Source organism: Mycetomoellerius zeteki, unplaced genomic scaffold (genome assembly GCF_001594055.1).
Source record: "Mycetomoellerius zeteki isolate Tzet28-1 unplaced genomic scaffold, Tzet1.0 scaffold358, whole genome shotgun sequence".
In the NCBI taxonomy this organism is placed as follows: domain Eukaryota; kingdom Metazoa; phylum Arthropoda; class Insecta; order Hymenoptera; family Formicidae; genus Mycetomoellerius; species Mycetomoellerius zeteki.
The window spans coordinates 25,018-45,269 of NW_017257347.1; the positions used below are offsets into that span (position 1 = coordinate 25,018).

General features: G+C 37.3%; 3 protein-coding genes across 3 annotated transcripts in view; 2 read left to right on the forward strand and 1 right to left on the reverse strand.

Moving 5' to 3' along the window:
- The window catches only part of LOC108725720 (uncharacterized), a 14,302-nt gene extending 9,719 nt beyond the window's left edge, over positions 1–4,583 (reverse strand). Inside the window, exons 1-2 of the mRNA XM_018452915.1 lie at positions 4,239–4,583; positions 3,844–3,941 (exon numbers count right to left, since the gene is read on the reverse strand). Coding sequence (XP_018308417.1) covers positions 3,844–3,941; positions 4,239–4,534 — 394 coding nt within the window. The 5' untranslated portion in view covers positions 4,535–4,583. The remainder of the gene's footprint in view (positions 1–3,843; positions 3,942–4,238) is intronic.
- A 716-nt stretch (positions 4,584–5,299) lies between these two features.
- Positions 5,300–8,811, forward strand: LOC108725728 (dnaJ homolog subfamily B member 13). The gene is given in 7 exon segments (XM_018452926.1): positions 5,300–5,774; positions 6,135–6,356; positions 6,627–6,771; positions 7,139–7,316; positions 7,944–8,115; positions 8,420–8,684; positions 8,687–8,811. Coding segments are annotated over 7 exon segments (1,155 nt in total). The 5' UTR covers positions 5,300–5,637; the 3' UTR covers positions 8,723–8,811.
- Positions 8,812–9,881: 1,070 nt separating this feature from the next.
- On the forward strand, positions 9,882–19,287 carry LOC108725731 (folliculin-interacting protein 1). Its single transcript, XM_018452928.1, has 12 exons — positions 9,882–10,144; positions 11,579–11,783; positions 13,077–13,166; positions 13,254–13,333; positions 13,408–13,487; positions 14,038–14,157; positions 14,229–14,460; positions 14,889–15,218; positions 15,289–15,373; positions 16,291–17,639; positions 17,969–18,425; positions 18,731–19,287. The coding sequence occupies exons 1-12, from the start codon at positions 10,014–10,016 to the stop codon at positions 18,941–18,943; spliced, it is 3,372 nt and encodes a 1,123-aa protein (XP_018308430.1). The 5' UTR covers positions 9,882–10,013; the 3' UTR covers positions 18,944–19,287.
- The last annotated feature ends 965 nt before the right edge of the window (positions 19,288–20,252 follow it).

Sequence of the window (20,252 nt, forward strand, 5' to 3'; positions counted from 1 at the left end):
TCGTCTCGTTCGAAACGGCTATATCGCATTAGTCGAGCAAATGCTTCGGTGAATACGCGTCCTCCGGATCCGTCTGTCTCGTAGAAACATGCACCCGTCCCACCTCATTAGTCGTGTCGCGCGTTTATCCAGCACGATGAATAAGCGACCATGATCTATCGATCGCGCTGATATGACGAGTATTACCTTCCTCAACCTTTTTGCTGCGTGAGCAATTATTACGCACGTCGGCAGGCACGATTTTATCGCGATCAGTTTCGCCGTGCGCTCGCCGCGCCGATTAAATATTCTCTCGTTATCATCCTCCCACGATCTGCGCGAATTCGTTGCATCGGCGAACAAATCCTCCGTCCCCCCTTTGCAACCCTTTGCAACCCTTTCTCCTCTCTCTCCCTCTCTCCTATCGGCAGTCGGCACGTCGGTGGATCGATGACCGGCGATCAGCCCGGTGCACGGTGCACGCCGCGCCGGCGACACCATCCTCCTCCATTCGTACCATCGCCGCGCATCGGCTCGTCGCGCGTCGTGCCGCCTGGATACAGGGGCCTCGACATTTTGACGGCTTCTCTCGGTGCGACCTACTCAGACCTACCGTGCGCTACCCCACATGCTTCCCCTCTCCTCTTATGCCCACCCTCTGCCAGCCACCCCCTTGCGCCTTGCCGCGGTCACCGCGCGTTACACGCGCGCAGATGCACGTGAATTCGGTCGACGCGCCGCGACGCGCCGTCGATGCCCGATGGCGCTTCGATGCGGTGGCGCGTCTCCGCCGCTTCCCGGTGATGTTAATTGACCACTCGGGACACCCGCCCAGACTGAAATTGGCATCGATTACATTATCGGCGGACGGTTGAAAACGAGGACGGGAAAATTGCGCCGATATTTGTCGTGAGTGAGTCGAAGCCGAAACACGACGATACGCGAATCAAAATATGTACAAGGTGGGGATAAAAAATTAAATTTAATATTATGTGGTAAGTAAAGAAACGATAAATACAAGAAGCGCGACTAGTCGAAGAAAATTAAATATTTCCAATCAATTTTTTTAGTTTGTGTCATATTTGTGTCATATTCAGATCATTTAGCTGATATATTATGCATGGATATTTAAATACTAAATCATTTCACGTACTTGATTATCTAACATATCGATGTCATATATAAAAAATATACGTTTTTCATGTTTAAACTTTTATATATACCTATTTAAGTATAGATATTCATATTTAGTTATTTATTTTATATTTAAGTTATTTTTACAGGCTTTTGTGATGCTGGTAGTATTACTATTAAATTGGCGTTCAATTAATTCACAGTTGTGAGATTATTATTTCAGTTTATGATTATGTTTCAGGTCCGGAAAATCGAATTTACGCACAGAATTGATAATATTTGTTTATTCACGTATGAATACTACTAACAATAAGCACCAAGACCCGCTTTAGCTATTTAGAAAATGGCGTTCTTTTGTTATTTGTGTTTAAACAATACTTGTCAGGTTTTAAATTTCTCCCTAAGAAATTCAAACTCTATTATGTCAAGAAAGAAAATACACACATACTTGCTAATCACGATGTGAATAATAAAACGCCACATGTAAACGAAATGCGTAGTGAAATTGTAGGATGATTAGTTAATCGCGCGTATTAGTGATATGGTAATTTGCGATTCGTTCAGAGAAAAGAACAAGGATCCATTTGAACTGTATCGATCTAACGGGTTAATTATCTTTACTATCCTTCGAACGACGCAACTATAATCAGTTTTAAAAAATTGGCTATTCCAACTATTCTCACGGCAATTCCTTTCTGAGAAAAACTTATAATAAAAAATAAAAATATATATTTACAATACATATTTTAATTTTTCTCTCTCTCTCTCTCTCCATCCTTTTCGCATGAAATTGTTTGATTGGAAAAATTGCAGTAGGATATATTTAATAAAGTTGTAACAAATACAATTTTACACTACTTTGACGAAATATGGCATTACAGTAATTTTTATAATGCAAGAAAGAGAAGATGAGCGGATGTAACTGGCGAAAAATCAGAGGAGTGTACTATATGCGAAATCAACTGAAAGTTAGAGGGTCAGTCGGCACCGCTCGCCGCTCGCCGTTCGGTGACGCCTGGCGAGGTGGCGACTTCGCGAGTACGCTTGCACGCGCCCGCAGCAACTGTGGCGACGTTCCTGATTTCTCTCGCGCGACGCGCATGAATGCGCGCAGTAGCAACGCGGGATATACGAAGCATAATCGCTAGCTAGTTGGCTCGCTCGCGCGTTCAACCTCGGTGGGTGTAGGCAGGAGGTAGGTAGATAGATAGGTAGGTAGGTAGATAGGTAGATAGGTAGGTAGGTAGGTAGGTAGGTAGGTAGGTAGGTAGGTAGGTAGGTAGGTAGGTAGGTAGGTAGGTAGGTAGGTAGGTAGGTAGGTAGGTAGGTAGGTAGGTAGGTAGGTAGGTAGGTAGGTAGGTAGGTAGAGCCGGCGGTCGTGTATCGGGCAGGTTCCTGGAGTCGCGTCGGAATCAATACCTCTGGTTTCTCTCTCCGCCGTTCCCACCCGCGCCTTCTCCCCGCGTCACTCACCCGAGAATATTTCTCTCCGCTCGCCACCCTGTACCTCGACCCGCAAAACTCGCATCCTCCCGCGTCCACCCTTTGCCGCCCCCGCGACGATCATTCTGCACGCTTGTCTGTTCTGCACGTCGTCACTACCGCCGCTGTTGCCACTGTCGTTGTCATCATTTGCGACCTACAAATCGTACGGATCCGCGACACCGATTTCTCTCTTGCGCCCTCAATTAACATCAACTTTATTAAAGGTCTGACATTTCAGTCATGTATAATAAGCCAAAAAGATAACCGAAGATTACTTTGCGTTACAATTAGGTATGCACCGGATCGTAAAATTACCGGATACCGGATATCGAATATCCGGATAAAATGTAACATCGAATATCCGAGAAGGCAATTTCTTCGAATCGGATATCCGACATTTTCCGGATTCCAGGAAAATGTCTTAAAAAAAAGCCTATAGAGAAAAAATTGTAATTTTGCAAAAATGTATAAGATATTATAACATTATGAACATGCATACACTTATTTTTAGAACATTTGTATAATAAAAAATCAACAATTTAATGATATCTAATTTCAACCGGATATATTCCCGGATACTGATGATATCCGATGACTATCCGGTCGGATAATACCGGATACCAGATACCGGATACTTTCCGGTGCATCTCTAGCTACAATACTATTAATCAACGGCGTTGTATAAATCATAATACATAAGCATAATGTATCCGATAGGGATAATTTCTGATAGGGATAATTAATGTCACGTTGCAAGTGATATCGATGAGACCAAGCAATGTGTACATCTGGATCCAGGACAATCATTTAGGATGGGATGAGACGTTAGCGCTGGTGCGCGGTGTGGCTTCTCGCTTTTCGTTTGCTGATAACGCGGATAGACTTATCGCCGGCGATCGATATCTAATTCAACCTGGCTATTTATAAACGATGGCCCCACACTTTGGGATGTTGCGCACGCGGTGTGGAAGTAACAAGACTTTCTAATTTTAGAGACCCGCCATCTCTCGATAGTCCACGACACATTCCAGGCATTTTTATCGATGTTTTCTCTTCCCGTTATCTTATTTCCTCCTATCATTCGTTATTCTTTGTACTGTAAGGATACGATAATTCATCGCGTAGCTATGTATCGCACCCTCCATGAACGTTCGGATAAATCAGAAAATGATGTTCAATCCAGATGCGCGTATAAATCAAGTCACATTAAATAAAAGAACTATATTATAGGTTACAGGGACATACCAGGATACTTTCTCTTATGCTCCTTGTCCACTTCACGCGCCAGTGCAAAATATTTTTCCTTTATATCCTTTGACATGTTTTTCCAGAAAACACCTAGCCTAAAAAATATAGAACAAAAGAAAATCACTTTATTTTCAAATTGTTATTTCACGTACAAGTTTTATTTCTTAAAAAAAAAACTGAAAATAAATTGAAAGGAAAGTAAATATAATATTTAGATTTCTTAGCGTCTTCAGTAACAAGTCAAGTATTCGCGATTTATGTATAAAAACATTTTGAGTTTGAATACAATTATTTTCTTCCTACATTTTGATTTTTTCAAGATTAAAAAAAATCTTTAAAAATTACATGTTTATACGACAGAAACAAATGTATCTTTTAAAAGAAAGATTAACCTGACACTGATATCCTTATTGGATTCCCGAGGATTCTCTGCAGCTAGTTTCCTCCGCCACTCATTGGCGAACAACATAAAAGCGTTTGCCGGTCTCGGGATCTTGCGTTTAACTCCTGCAGCCGCCGTCGCATCCACAAGTTTGTTGTTATCAATGCATAACGTCGGAATACTAGTACTTTTGCGTCTCGGCGATCGATTTGCCTGCGTCCGCTGCTGTTGCTGAGGAAAAATCTTGTCTACCTCACGACTGCCACACGATTGCTTCGATTCACTGGAAATATGCTTTATCTTCATATTCTCCTTGTCGTCGTCGTCGTTGTCGTCGTCGTCGTTGTCGTCATCGTCGTCGTCGTCATCATCATCATCATCGTCGTCATCGTCGTCATCGTCGTCATCGTCGTCATCGTCGTCATCGTCGTCGTCGTCGTCGTCGAAATTCTTCTCTTTGAGAGAATGCATAGGAGATATAACGTCTAGGAAGCTCATGTTATTATTTATCTTCTTATTCTTCAAATGGTCATTGGAAGCGAATGGTTTTGTCTCTGTCGGTGATACCACGACGATGACCTTTCCACGATCGATGCTGTAGCGAATGCATTCTTTTTCTTCACAAATTTCAGCAATCGGTTCATCTAAACGCATTATACAAAACATATTATTTCAAATCATTCTCCTTGAAGGATGTAATATTCCATCAAGCCTTAATAGTATTCATAAACATATAATGGTATTATAATTATTTAATAATATTATAATCAAAACATTATTATCCCATATTATTAATAGTCGTCTGACTATTAAAAACTGCATAATTTCTAGATAAGATATGTTCCTTAAATTTCTCTTTCTTGATTTTTAAATATAAAATTATTACAGCATTTTCATATATAGAGATATACATATATACATATATATATATCTTAAATTGTTTTAGAATATTTCATGCTATGATAGTTTACGCTTTGCATTATTCAATACGCGTTTAGCCATGCGCTTCGAGCAATTGTCGCGTCATGAAATGTTTAGAAACCTAACGCGATTATATACGTTTACCTTTTACGACAAAATTCGAGACACGTTCGCGAGTCTCCATAGCGATAAAATTTGTCGATTAGACTCGCCGTCGAGAAACCAACCGTTGTGTCAATTTCGTATATTGTTATCCACGTCTAAGAATGCACTTGAACTCTTGATAATGGTGAAACGTCGACACGCAAACACAGACTACCGTTGTCGTCGGTTATTGAAAATACGAAACGATGCTCCGATCGTCTTATTGCTGATCTCTCTGTCGCGATCAACGATGCTGAAGGAAATAAAAGACATTCGCTCCAACTAAGCGTCATTTTTCAAAAGAAATGTGGGCATAGGTTCTTTTCGCACAATTACTTTTCGGCATGGTTTCTCAAACTTCAAAGAGTGATCTGAATATAAATGCGTCACACGATAAATGTATGTGCACCCAACGTGGCATAAACTATTACAAAGTTTTGTCGTTGGGATGGAATTGTAATAATACGGAAATCAAGGAAGCGTAAGCTGCATAATCTTTTTTATAGGAATACGTAAAAGTAGGGTTCCTATTAATTCTAAATAACCTATTATCACTCTTTCTTTCTCTCTCTCTCTCTCTCTCTCTCTCTCTCTCTCTCTCTCTCTCTCTCAACTTATTTTTATCAATAATATTAAAAATATATTTACAAAATATGATACAAAATGATATTTTGCGAAAAATTCTGAAGTATTATATCAGTCTTTACTGTATTACAGCAGTATTATATTACATAGATATATGCTTTTACAATATTATATTAATTATATAATTTATGTAAAACACGGTGGTAAAAAGAGACGAGACATCGCACCGACGAAATAGTGTAGTTATTTCTTTCAGATACCGACAATGTGCTATACGATACAATCCCGCGCGGCAAAAGAACGAAGGTGCTGAGGCGATTTTCGCCTTAGCAGCTGAAGCGTACGACGTGCTCTCGGATCCACTTAGAAGGGCTGTATATGATCAATACGGCGAAGGGGGTCTTAAAAATGGTGTACCGAGATCAGAAAGATTCGTGAAACCTTACGTTTATCACGGCGAGCCGATGCGAACCTTTAGGTAGAACCATTGAGCTGTCAGTTTATGTATTTTGAGTTTAATAATATTGGCATCATATATACAAGCACGCGCGCGCACACGCGCGCACGCACGCACACTGTCACACAATGAGATATATGCATATTTAAAGCTTATTTTTCCTCAGAGAAGAATAAATATTTATTTTCCGAAATAAATATTTATTGTAAATATTCGATAAATTTTACACCTAAAATTAAACTTTCAGTATTCTGAAAGTTAATGTTCTCATCGCAAATTTTATCATATTAGAGAATTCTTTGCGACTGAAAATCCGTACGACGATCTTCTAAATATTCTAACAGAACCTCAACCTCTATTTGAATTTCCCGAGGGTCAGGGTATAAAACGGAAAGAAGAACCCTTGATTAAAACCTTATTTCTAACTCTCTCGGAAGTGAGAACTGATCTAAATTTATAAATTTTTTTGCTCCGGCTTTCAATTCTATTTATATTATGTGAACATAAATATATACTATAGGTAATTATTTTTATATTTTTTTTGTATATTTTTCGTTGACACAAAATTATTAAAAAATTGCAAATTATATTTGCAGAGATTATTTTTTTCTCTGTATGATTTTATTAACAACATTATCAAATTTTGATTTCAAGATTTAATTTATACAAAATGAGAGATAAAAATCAAATTAAACATGAATTATATACTTTTCATATGGTTTAACGTATAAAAATCTTGTAAGAAACGAAAATAATCTAGCAGTTAATAAAGTAATCGGGCAGTTGGAAACGTTTCGTCATAGATATTTTTCGGTGGCATAAAGAAAATGAAGATCCAAAGGTTGGTTTTACTCGGTGACGATAAGTCGATGACGTCGTCGATGGAGAAGATCTTGACGATACCCATTAAGCCGGGAATCCCAGCAGGTACCAGAATAGTATTTCCAGAAGAGGGTGATCAAAGTCCTACGAAGATACCCGGTAAGTTCTTCCATTGCCTTCTTGATCTTTCTTGAGCTTGGCTTACGCTTAGGAATATTACTCTGGAGTATTACGATACAATTGCGATAATAAAACAGATAATAAAATATTTTCTTTGTAGCGCTGTCTCTCTCTCTCTCTCTCTCTCTCTCTCTCTCTCTCTCTCTCTCTCTCGTAGTTTCGCCTTTTTTCATCATATTTTATTTTTATACTAATCGTAAAAGCAAACGGTTTCCTACATTTAAAAAAAATTACGATATTCCTCAGAATTTAAGTTATAAAAGTTTAATCCTTGTATTATAAATTTTATCCCTTCATAAATACAAAAAATAATTAGACATATTTTCCATATAACGTATCCACATTCTTTTTACAATAAAAAAATTAATAAAGTAATGATAAATAATATAAAATAAACACAATGAAATAGATATATTCACGTAATTGATACAATCAAAGATGAGACGACTGGTCAATTTACGACTATCGTCACGTGAAAATGTGGGTTCCATAGAATAAAGATTAAAGAGAGATTAAAGATTAAAGATTAATTGTAACACGCACAAGACACAAGACACAAGATGGGGTGATATCTTCTTCACTAAGTCCAAGACATTGTCAGCGTAGCGGATGTTATCTTCGTCACGGAGGATCGGCCTCATGAAACGTTCCGGCGAGAGGGCTCGGACTTGCACACGATGGTCGATATCTTTCTGAGGGAGGCGCTGACCGGAACGGTGATCACGCTTAACACTATCGATGACAGAACTCTTCGGATTCCAATAACGTCGATCGTTACGTACGAAAAGCTGTTATAAAATTGCGTCATGTCTCCGTTTCTCTCTTTCTCTCTCGATTGCATATTTTACATTATCTTTTATTTTATTTTATTTTAATTTGTTTTAAATTCCCAAATGGTTTCGAGCAATTTTCGTATAAAAAATTGCTCGAAATCGTCACAGATTTCATTAATACTTATTTAATATTATTCAATTTCGCGATTAATTCTTTTCTTTTAATTTACAGAATTAAAGTTAAACAACTTTATGAATCTAGTTATCTAAATTTTCGCTTATCTTTTACATACTTATTACATCTTATAGACCAGATTACACCAAGTGTGTGTCGGGTGAGGGTATGCCATTTCCTGCAAATCCGAAGCAAAAGGGTGATCTAATACTGAGGTTCAACATCGAGTTTCCAGTTTATTTGTCGTTGTCCAATAAGAACTATATTAAGAAAGCCTTCGAGGTATCTCGTACGGACGTTGAGAAAAAGTACGTTCATCGCCTCATATTGGCCAATAAAATGCGCAGAAATGTCAACGACGACGTTCCATTTCGACCATTTCGACGTGGCGTGAACGATGAGAAGCGGATCGATTGAAATTCATATGTGAAACGTGATTTTGCAGATATATCTGCGCGTTATTTCATATGCTTAAGCGTAGTATTTGACGTGATATTCGTAGTATACGTTTTTCGACATCGACCTCTACAAGAAATCTCTATTAAGAATGAAAGCTGCTCGAAAATTATCCCTTCTCTGTAATTAACTTATTGCATCTGTAATTACTTCATTGCAATAAGTATAATTATATAATAATTGAACTATTATTTTGAGACTTGTGTACACAACCATTTGCTATGAGAATATTCGAACTGAGAATATGCAAACAGAAATAGATGGTGTCTACAAAATAATGTACGATTTGAAAATATAACAAGCTATTTTAATTGCATGTATACATTTAATTCATTTATATTATATTAATAAATCAATTGGCTCGATATTTTTTTAGTCTAAAAATATCGATGCCTGTTTTATTAAAAATTACAGCGATTTAATTGTTGAAAAATGAAATATCATTTATGGACAATTACGTAGATAATTTGCGGAAAAATTTTCCCTTCCGACATCATTGACTAAAATAACTGACACTAGTATCGCTGAACCTTTTAAAGGTCTATTCTTTTTCGAAGAGTTCTGAACTAGTTCTGAATTAGTTAAAGAGTGCACCTATATCTGTTTCACTCTAACTTATTGCACCAGTTCAGTTCAGAACTTGGAGTGGAGAAAAAAATAGACTTCGCAACATATACGAATACATCGATATAGATAGGTGTATCAGCGGATCTGTCGTGATTTCGAAGATTTCGAAGAGACCGCTCAATCACTTTGGCGCAACGTAATGGATGTCTAGCTCCATCTTGCGGGATCTACTGATGATTCAATCAGCACAAGCCGTCGATCGGTATTGTCGGTAGCCCATGAATTCTCATGAGATTTACAATTATATATCTTTTTAGGAAAATCTGTAGGTATGGAGAAAAAAAATGTCATATGGCAGAGAGAGGAGAGATATTGGGAAAATTCCTGTAAAAACTGTGTGAACTGTAAATAATGAACTCGATTTGGCAGGAGGTCATTTCATCAAGTAACAAGTTGCAGCCAAAAGGCGGCCTCGATCGTGCTATACGCGCTGAGCTATTATCCACTATTATCTCGGGCAATCATATGACTCCTCCGCACGTGACTTTATTTACAGTAAGAGACTGTAAGAGACTTGATCCGCGCCGCGCCGCGCCGCGCAAACATGTATGGTGCAGTTCCGCGTGACATGATAGACGCAAGCCACGCAGGTTTGATCCGCGAGACGATGCGATAACTAATATAGACGGCGGGCCGTGGCTAATTATGATGCCGTTGCTCGATAAGTTACTACCTGCGAGGAAGAGCAGTCCGCGCGAGAGTGCCGAGAGCCTAGTGTCCACACAGTCCACAGTGTCCAGTGCACCAATAATTGCAGAGAATGATAGGATTGATAGGTGAGCAAGCGAGATTGCGCTCTTCCATTTCGGACTTCGGAGCACCAGTTTTCGCTCCGTCCTCCGTTACCTCCTGTATCGCTCGTGAAGTCGTGAGACGTGAGACGTGAGTCGTGGACGTCGTGGTCGTCGTTGGATCCCTCCGAACTCCAAACTACTCCGAAGTAGTTAGGCTCGCCCAGCATCCGTTTATTGTTACCGCGCTACGCATCGCAATTCGCATTGCGTTATTATACCTACCCTATCATATCGGTCGTTTGTCAATCGCATAAATCCCATTACCATTCTGTATTAGTGCCAGAGATAAAGGCAGAATTTCACGCTTTGGGAAGAAAGCGGAACGAAATACATTTCTCTTTGTATCGCCAGGATGTTGAAAGAAATATCGTAATGGCGTTGAATTATCAGATGGCTTATCGAAAGTTTGGAATTTTACAATAAAGATTGACGCTCAGGCTGTTTCCCTAACCTACTTCATTACTTGACGATTACTTGACTCCGTTCTCAAGTTCTCAACTTCTCACCGCCGCGCCGCGCCGCGCCGCGCCGCCCGCGTCTGCGACTGTTTTACCAACGCAACCGGCAGGCGGCAACTGTCCGAGTCGGAGCGCGTTCACGAAGCGTTTCGAAAGGTTTGTCGCGTCGCATGCTCCAACACGTTCCAATATGTTCCTACCATGTTGGAGCATGTTGGGCTTGCGACGCGAACGAACCTGAAGCTTCTCCATTTGAAAGGGAGATATCATAAAAGCTTCATCAACCTAACCTTTTTTTTCTTTTTTTCATGCCAGTTTCAATCAATTTTTATGCTGTATGTATGTACATACAACATACATTGTGACTTATTCCAGTTTTTTTATTAAATTATTATTTGATCTTTATTTTTCTTTATTTCAATTTAACATAAGCAAAACCTGTACAAATTATATATTATTTAAATGAATAATTTAATTTACTCAAGACTTAATGAAATAGTAATAAAATAAATAATATAAAAATTATGATCTTGCAAATGTTTTAATTTAGACTTGCACTATAGAATTTAAAGATATTTTGCTTTTTTCATTCACCATGTTGAAAGTTCGCCATATTTTAGTTCGCCACCTTTTTATTTTAAAATGTTTTTAATTTTGTATTGAACTATCCTAAAAATTTTGTAATAATTTTATTAAATATTAACAAATATTTTATTCTTTGCGTTCAGTATTTTTAATTCTTTGTTTTAATCCAATTTTTATATTTAATAATTACAAAACTTTTAGACATAAATTGAATTAGATAAATGTATTTTTTATTTTAAAAAGTCAGATGTGAAAGAGTTTGTACACTAATCATTCTTTTATAAGTACTTCATTTTTATTTTATTATTTATTTTAAACATCTTGCATACTAACAGAGCTTTCAAATGAAACGATGCATTCTATCAAATTACAGAAATTCCGTGTTGCAAGTTGGAGCGAATCAAGTGCGAATTTTGCTATTTCGAGAATGCGAATGGCGCGGTAGAAAACTTCTGTTTGATTCGATGACAGTCCAGAAACACCGAAGTAAAAGCGAAACTGTGTGCACTGCGGTAAACAACAATGCAGAGGGAAAATGCGAGATGCCCTTTAACATAAGAACTGCTCACGATTTCGAGGTGATCATCGAGTTTTGCATATTAATGAATCAAGCCATCAATCATTAAATCGAATTATTATATTTATCAAATGGGTTATAAACATAAACTTAATTAAATAATATTTGACATCGTATTATAATAATAATAATAATAACAGTAGTAGTAGTAGTAGTAGTAGTAGTATCTTAAATTTTATAATATTTTGTTATGTTACAATATGTATGCTTCTGTAGACATCGTGTTTATATATCATAAGGATAAATGCATTAAATCAAAACGTCAATAATTTAGGGATGCACCGGATATCCGGAAAATATCCTGTATCCGGTACTTTGTGCTATCCGGTCAAATAGCCGGATATCATTAGTATCTATGGCAATATACATATACATTTTCGATTTACTTTTTCATGAGGAATATGTACGTGCCGGCCCCTGCGGTAGCTCTGATACACCCTGTATAATCGGCTGAAAGTTGGCGTCATTGATGGCAGAATTCTATTTTTTTCTGCTAATCTTCTTGCACGGTATAATTTTGCACAATTATGGTGGTTTATGTCGATAATCGAAATAGATTATTATCGGAAAATGCTGAAGTGTTATTGTTCATCACGAAAAATTTATTAATAGATATTAATAAATTTTAATTGTCATCAGTGTTGAAACTGTATTGCAAACAACCCTTTCACATAGCCGATCATCGGAATTATTATCGTTATTTTTTCCTTTTTTCTTTTAGAATTATGGGGAATTTGTACTGGATGTCCGGAAAATATCCGGCCGGATAATTGCCCTACCGGATATCCGACCGAATATCGGATATCTAGTGTCACATTCTTTTCTTTGACCGAACATCCAATATCCGGTATCTGGTAATTTTACGATTATCCGGGAATTTTGCATCCCTATGGTCAATATGCCTATAATAATAGCATTAGAGGTTTTGAACAAAAAAGCAGCAGCGATAGTTCTTTCGAAGAACTTGTTTGTTTCTAGCTCTAATAACTATTTTTTGCGCTTCTTTATCCGACGTTATATTGCACTGTAACTGCCTCACCTCGACTCGAGACTCGAGAGCTGCAGTAGTCACAGTGGCAATATGGGCACATGGCTACCATTTATGATGTATCATTGATGGAATGGAACTAGATGCTGCTCCAGCACACTGCTTAATATCTAATAACGGAACAATTCTTTAGTACTGCCAGTGTTGGCAGTGTATATCGGAACACAGCCTTAGCCGACACTTACATCCGTCCACAAATATTACATAGGTATATTACGTTAACGAAATGTAGTGTAAAATTTTCAGCGAGATAAAACTGTCGAAGATGACGTGAGTCTCCTAAGCGAAATGGTGTTTGGCACCGTGGCAATGACGTACAGAGGATCATCGTTTAAGGTACGGGTCTAAAATATAATCACTCTTAAAATTTTTGGAAATACATACAAATTTTATTTTAATATCATTGGTATATTTGATTTAAAGGTTCACTCGATGAATTCTCCTCCGTGCATCATGTGCACGAAAATCTTTCCGGCGACAGAACATGGCATGTGCAAGACGAGGTAAACTATTATTATTTCTTCAATGATCTTTTCTACTATTGATTAATTTTACTAATCGTTTTATTATACTACAGTGAAAGAGTCTTGGATGAAGGATTAGGACGGTCCACGCACATGGATTCTATTTCCAGCAATACTAGTATGCGATCATTTCGTAAGTATATCGACGATATTGTTACTTTCGTACAGTAAAAATTAACTCTTCTTTTGTTAATAACTTTTTCAACAAATTCTCGATTAAATATACCCTATAAGGGAAATTGATTTTTTATGGAAAAAAAAGCTCGGGTTTATATTCTAAATTTTCTTTTTTACAATAATTTATTTAATTTTAGATGTGACAATTAAAATAACACTGAGGAATCATTTTGTAACATCACGAATAGTTTCATTTTCGACGTATTTTTGCATGCTGAATATGAATTTATTGGCTATCATGTCAAAGTTTTGAAAAAAAAAATGTACGTAAAAGGAGCTAAAAATGTGATCTCTTTTGACGTCATTTCTGCTAACTTCTGCCAACTAACTTGTGCCAATGTGTTTAGCAGGCAAAAATATAATACATTGGAAATGACTATTCACACTTGTGTAACAAAAAAGGTTGGATTTTGTTCTACTGTGTAATGAAATGATGTCAAATATGACAAATACTTGGAAGAGTTCTCAAAGCGTCGGAATAAATCCTGATTAGGTTTCCATTGCAGAGTCCCGGCCGAGTTCTGGCAATCTGTCAAGTAACGATTCGCACGTGGGTCCGCGAAAGAGTTCGACGTGCTCGAGTATTGGCAGCGGCTGGGACATAGACATAGCTCCGCCGTCGGGCAGTAAGTTCATGCCAACGATTAGAATGATTGATTGTCGGAAGTGCATCGTAGCTCACGCGATGCTGATCCAGGTTCGCAATCGTTGGAGAGTAACGGATCGTCCGGGCTCGGTAGCCTCACCAGTTTACGCAGAAGATGGTTAAGAGCGGTCTCGACTTCTCTCGGTCGAGCGGACTCCGACGATGCTTTCGGAATGCAGCATTGGAATGAGAACGGAAGCGACGGGCGTGACGGACACGCGAAGCGACACAAAACCAGGCTGGGTTTGACAATGTTAGTGCGATTGGCTCAGGGCCATGAAAGGTATAAAATTATCTTGTGTTTTTTTTATTGAAATTAAAAAAAAAACGTTTATTTGAATATATAGGCATAATGATTTTAAATATAAATTTCGCTAATTATAAAGAGGCAAAGCATACTGTGTGAAAGCGAAAAAGAAAAATTAAAAAATTGAGTAATGTTTAAAAAATTTTAAATTAAATAATATTTTATCAGAAAATTTATCGCACGTATGTTCGCGTCTAGACTTGTGTTTGCTTCGAGTTAAAATTACAATTGTTTATTAAAACAAGTCAACCAAATTGATCTTGTTTATTTATTTCGTAAAGACTTTTCGTTTTTTTAATGCAGAATAATATAAATAAATAAATAAATATATATATATATATACACACACACACACCTCCAACAATTGATAATTTTATGAAGGTGAAATTATTTATAATTTGTAGCCAGATAAAAATGCGGCTTTTAGAACACATGGCTTTCTTAGAAGGGATGCTGGATCGGTTACGATATTTTTGCATCGAGACAAGCAATATTAATGGTTTCAACTCTAAGAGGATGCAATTGACTGATAGAATGTGCAAAGCGACGTCTCGATTTGTCATTTCGCTGTTGCATGTACTACTTGATGTCGACGCTAACATCCGCACACCTCTGCTGTGGCACGACATTCTACTTAATTCCGTGACAGTGAATGAGAAGACAAATACCTTGTATCGCAGTTTGCAACAAATGTGTCAATTGTTCGACGAGCTTGATACAAAATCGACAAATTTGTGAGTGTAAAAGTGTAGATTACGGATTGAGTGAACGTCCCGATATTTATTTTAGCGTTTTTCCTTTCAGTTTCCTAAGCACCGTGGTAACTGCCGTATTAACGTATCATCTCGGTTGGGTGTACACTGTGTTATCCCCTCATGATCGGCACATGGTGAGTTTAAAAAAGAGTTGCAGAACTGAGAAGAATCTTGGAATCAATAGAGAAATTGTATGTATCGGATTAAAATGTCTTTATATAATGAGAAGTAGAATAAAGTTAACAAAAAAAGAAAAAACTAATGAATTAATATATTATAAATTTGATAATTAATATATTAATTTTGAAAGTTAATATATTAATTATCAAATTTATAATATATTATTATAATTCATTAGTTTTTTCTTTTTTTGTTAACTTTATTCTACTTATCAATTGGATAATGAGAAGACTCATTTATATCTCATTCGCGGTGCAGATACATATCTGTACTCTATCTATTGTAGATTGTCTTGTAGAAGAAATACTTTGCCATGAAAGTTCAGTATTCTGACCTATGTTTTATGAAGCTGTGAAGCCTCCTAAAGAGCTGGATCTTGCAATTTCGCTCTTAAAAAAATATTATAATAAATAAAATAATCTGCTCCTTACTTACGGTGCAGATATAATCACGAAAAACCATATTTCGTCTTGCAGAAACAATATTTCGCCATGAGATCTTTTCGGTTTCTTTTTTTTTATGAAGCTACGAAGGCACGTACAGAACTGAATTTTGCAATTTAGTTCTTAAAACATGTTACTATAATAAAATTATCAACACCTTAACACTGCACTATAGTGGAAATCGAGTGAGATATCAAAACGAATTTTTATTTTACCTTTTTTTCCAAGAAAAATGCTCCTTCAAGCGACTTTCTTGATTACGAATATCACAATTGCATCGGAATTTTCTCAATATTTTTAAAATCGTAATTGGAGAAAAAAGAAATTCGTCTCCAACAGAGGTCTCCTCAATATGTCAATACTATATAATTGCTGATATTATTTACTCTATACGAGAATTCATCGTGATAATTCATCTCTATTTTCAGATCGAAAAATTAGGTAGCTGGTACTCTTGCAATCCATTGTGGGCACAACTTGGCGACCTGTACGGCGCACTAGGCAACCCTGTGAAAGTAGCGCATACTGTAATTGCGGGCGATCCTCGAAAAAGTGATTTGATTAATTCCGTTTTGTCGTTCCTCTCTTATTTTATTCGTAGTGGGACGATACAAAAATACCAGGAATACCGCTGCACGTCGCAACAAGATGTGCAGATAGCGACGAACATGCTGGAACAGGCTCGCAACAAACGACCGTATCTATTTAGTAACAAAAGATCGACGTGCGCGTTCAACGATCGAAACGCCTTGATTCGCGGGTGCGAGTCGCGCGTTTTACCATCGCGTAAGTCGACACAATCGTCCGAAACCGGAACCGACGATATTAACGCACAATGCACTCCACGGTATCCTGCGGAACGACCGAGGCTCTCGCGATCAGTCAGTCCCCTGAAGCGTAGCGGCACCATGAAATCCAGCCTTGACACGCTCATGATGAAATCGACCGAGGCTCTGCTAGACCTTAAGTTTCTAACGAAGGAATTTTTATTACGCGAAAATCAGAAAAGCGAGAAATACGAGCTGGTACAGGAGGATCGATCTAAGGACACCGAGAAAAATTTCAAAGTATCGAACGAAGTGAAAATAATTGTTAGCGAGATTGAATCGCAGGAGGATATCACGTCAAAGGGATATCAGCCGCAAGATTTCCTGCAGTTTCCTATGCGAAGTTTCGAGAAGAAGTTAGGTGTACACGATACTGAAGAGAATCTTGCGACTGGAAAGACTGAGCTGCATCAACAGCTGAATAATAATGTGGATCCACTGAAAATGTTTTACAGCAGACCCGAATTATCGCTTGACACGAACGGTGGATTTATTGATGAATTTAAGGAATCGCAAGTCTTCTTCACCCTCGGTGGGGAAGACAAACCCGCCAAGTTACCGTTAAGATCGCGTCTTAGTAACAATTGTCAGTGTTCTTACACCTTTACGAGACTACCTAGTACATCTGCACAACTTCCGGAGGGTGTATTGAGAAAGATCATCCAGCGAAACTTCCCCGAATCGTCGAAGAGCATGCAGCCTCCTCCGGAAGCAACGTCCAGTATGGGCGCGAGGTCCATAGGCTTTTGTTTGAAGTGCAATGGTCAAGGATACGCTGCCTCGCAAGATTATGACAGCAGCAAGCAAGTGTTGGAAACTCCGACGAATGCGACGGAGGTATTACGCACGTGTGGAAGCTCCGAAGGTAGCAGAACCATGAGACTGTCGCGATCCAATAGCCTTGAGGCTCTGATGGAAGCCAACAGCGTCGTGGAGTTGCCAATGCCACAGTCAGTGTATTAAAAGTCGAAATAGTACAGTATAATATCCATTAAAATGAAATCTTTATTAATTTTTTTTGTAATAAAGTCAATGGAATTAAAAATTTACTTAGAACTCTAGATCTTTGGATTTCAATTACAATTAGTCTGAACTACGGATCTAACTTACAGAATTAAGATACAAAATAGGATTAGTCTTCTATCTTAATGTCACCACTTCATTGGGAGATCACTCTATACCGAAATAATTTTGTTATCTTGTTATTTTTGTTTTTATTCTCATTTTCTCACTTAGATTTAAAATGATGAAATTTAATAATGACTATTTTTTGTTACAGATCGAGGAAAATTTCGCAGGTCAAAGCTGGATTAATTAGAGAAATGGGCTTTACGAAAACTCTCATGCGAAATAAGACTATGAATGACGAGACTAATATTTTAAGTACAGGTTATACGTGGGGTTTGGTGCTACAAGGTATAACTAAGAAAAAGAAGAGGAGAAAAAGGAAGAAGCTATCAGAAGATGAGAAGAATAACTCCGAAATTGAATCAGAAGAGAACTGGTGGTCATGTATGCGGGAAGAAGTTATGGCCAGCGCTCGATTTCCAACGATCGATCAACCGGTAGCAGAAGCACTCTGCGTACTAGCCGACTTGGACACGTGGCACGTCGGAATTTTGTCGAATAATGCGCCTTGGCAAAGTCCTCCACTACCGGTCGGAATGTCACGTCTGGTGTCGAATATGTTGGAATCCTTTGCCTATGTATGGCGAAAATATCACTCTCCTATCCATGTGAGTTTTTTGTCAATCTTAATTCAATTTAAATCTCTCTCTCTCTCTCTCTCTCTCTCTCTCTCTCCCTCCCTCCCTCTCTTTTTTCTAAACTTTTGTTCTTTGTAAATTATTTTTTATAAATAAGTAAATCTGTCAAACTAATATTTTAGTCCTAGCAGAGCTGGGATTTAGTTGCACATTTCGCGCGCAGCCTAAATGTCGATCGGCATTTAGGCTGTGCTCGGGTTGGTGAAGTAATCAAGGGGCAGGAACCAAGCTGAAAATCAGTCGAAATGTGCAACTAAATCCCAGCTCTGTTTTAGTGCATAGCGATTTTGGAGGCTAAACTGAGGGAATTATGGTTAAGAAGCGAAGCCTTGGCGGAAATGATGATGTCTATGGAAGAGTCTGATGCCAATGTGAACAGCTTGATGAACGCTCTGGATCTCGATGCAGCGGACATACCACTTTTACTCGCGGTCGCAACCACTCATTCTCCGGAAATAACGCAACGATTTGGTCTTACGCTAACTTGAACCCGTCCAGTTGTTTATATCAGTTTTCTCCTCATGTTATTTTTATTGGTACTTTTTGAGTAGCGTATCAATATGTGTTGTGCACCGAAGCAATGAAAAGCTAATAATTCTTCGTATCGCTCCGAATGGAATAACACATAATTAAGTACACAATACCTAAATTGTGCGCGCGTAAATAAAAAAATTAGGCTAGGTTAGACGTTAAGGTTTATTCTCGCGTTTAATTATTTGTTTCAGCGTTTTTTAATGAATCACATAGTTCTTATACAACTAAATCACAATGGCTGATTTCTTACTAATAAAGTACGTACTGTCTATTTGGTTTTTTACATGATTCAGGGCAAGGTAGCAATTGTACAATTTAATTAATAAATTCTAAATGTGTTTTTTACATATATATATTGTTATATATTTTTAAATAATTCCTAAAACCAAAGAAATTTTAATTCTTGAGAAATTTTTTAACCAATTATTTATAATTAAGTGATGCGCAATCCGTGACCCGCAAGCTCATAGCCGAAAGTATAAAATTATATTTTCTATTTTATGTGAATTATCAAAATAATAATGTTATTATACGTAATGTTATATCTAATAGTTTAACAATATCATTTGAGATATATTCTAAAAGATCTTGACTTTATATTTGAAAATGTAACTTATATTCAGAGAATGGAAATACAATAACGCTGTTACTTTTACCGTTACTTTTTATAATAACAATTTGATAATGATGTTGCAATTTTTTATAATTGTAACGATAACTAACTAAGCGTTAAAGTTGAGAATGTCAAGTGACTTTGAAAAGTAACCTTGTCACCAATGCACGTTATTTACTGAAAAATACGTTTTCTATTTTAGTCACGTTGTTTCTTTTTTAGGTACCAAAAAAGGATATGAATAATAAAGTCCTTTTTTAAATCGAATTATATGATTTTTTACATAATATGATTCCTCTATTTATTCTGTATGTAAAAGTGTCACGTTCTAGACTTCATATAGAAAATTGCGATAGTAACGAGCCGAATAACAATCTCTCGTATGGAATAATAATTAGCTCGCGGGAGGAAACTTGCTAAATGATCAAAGGAAAAACTGAAATAGAAAAATGTGTGCAATCTCAATAAGGTACCTAAATGTCCCAGTGACCGGACATGTACCTATGTGATCAGACATTTACACAAAACTTAATTTATTTGTTTATATTTGAGATTATTAATCTCAAATGCTTTTTAAAATAATTTTTAAATACAATTAAATTATATATATATATTGTAACACACACACACACACACACACAGAAACAACA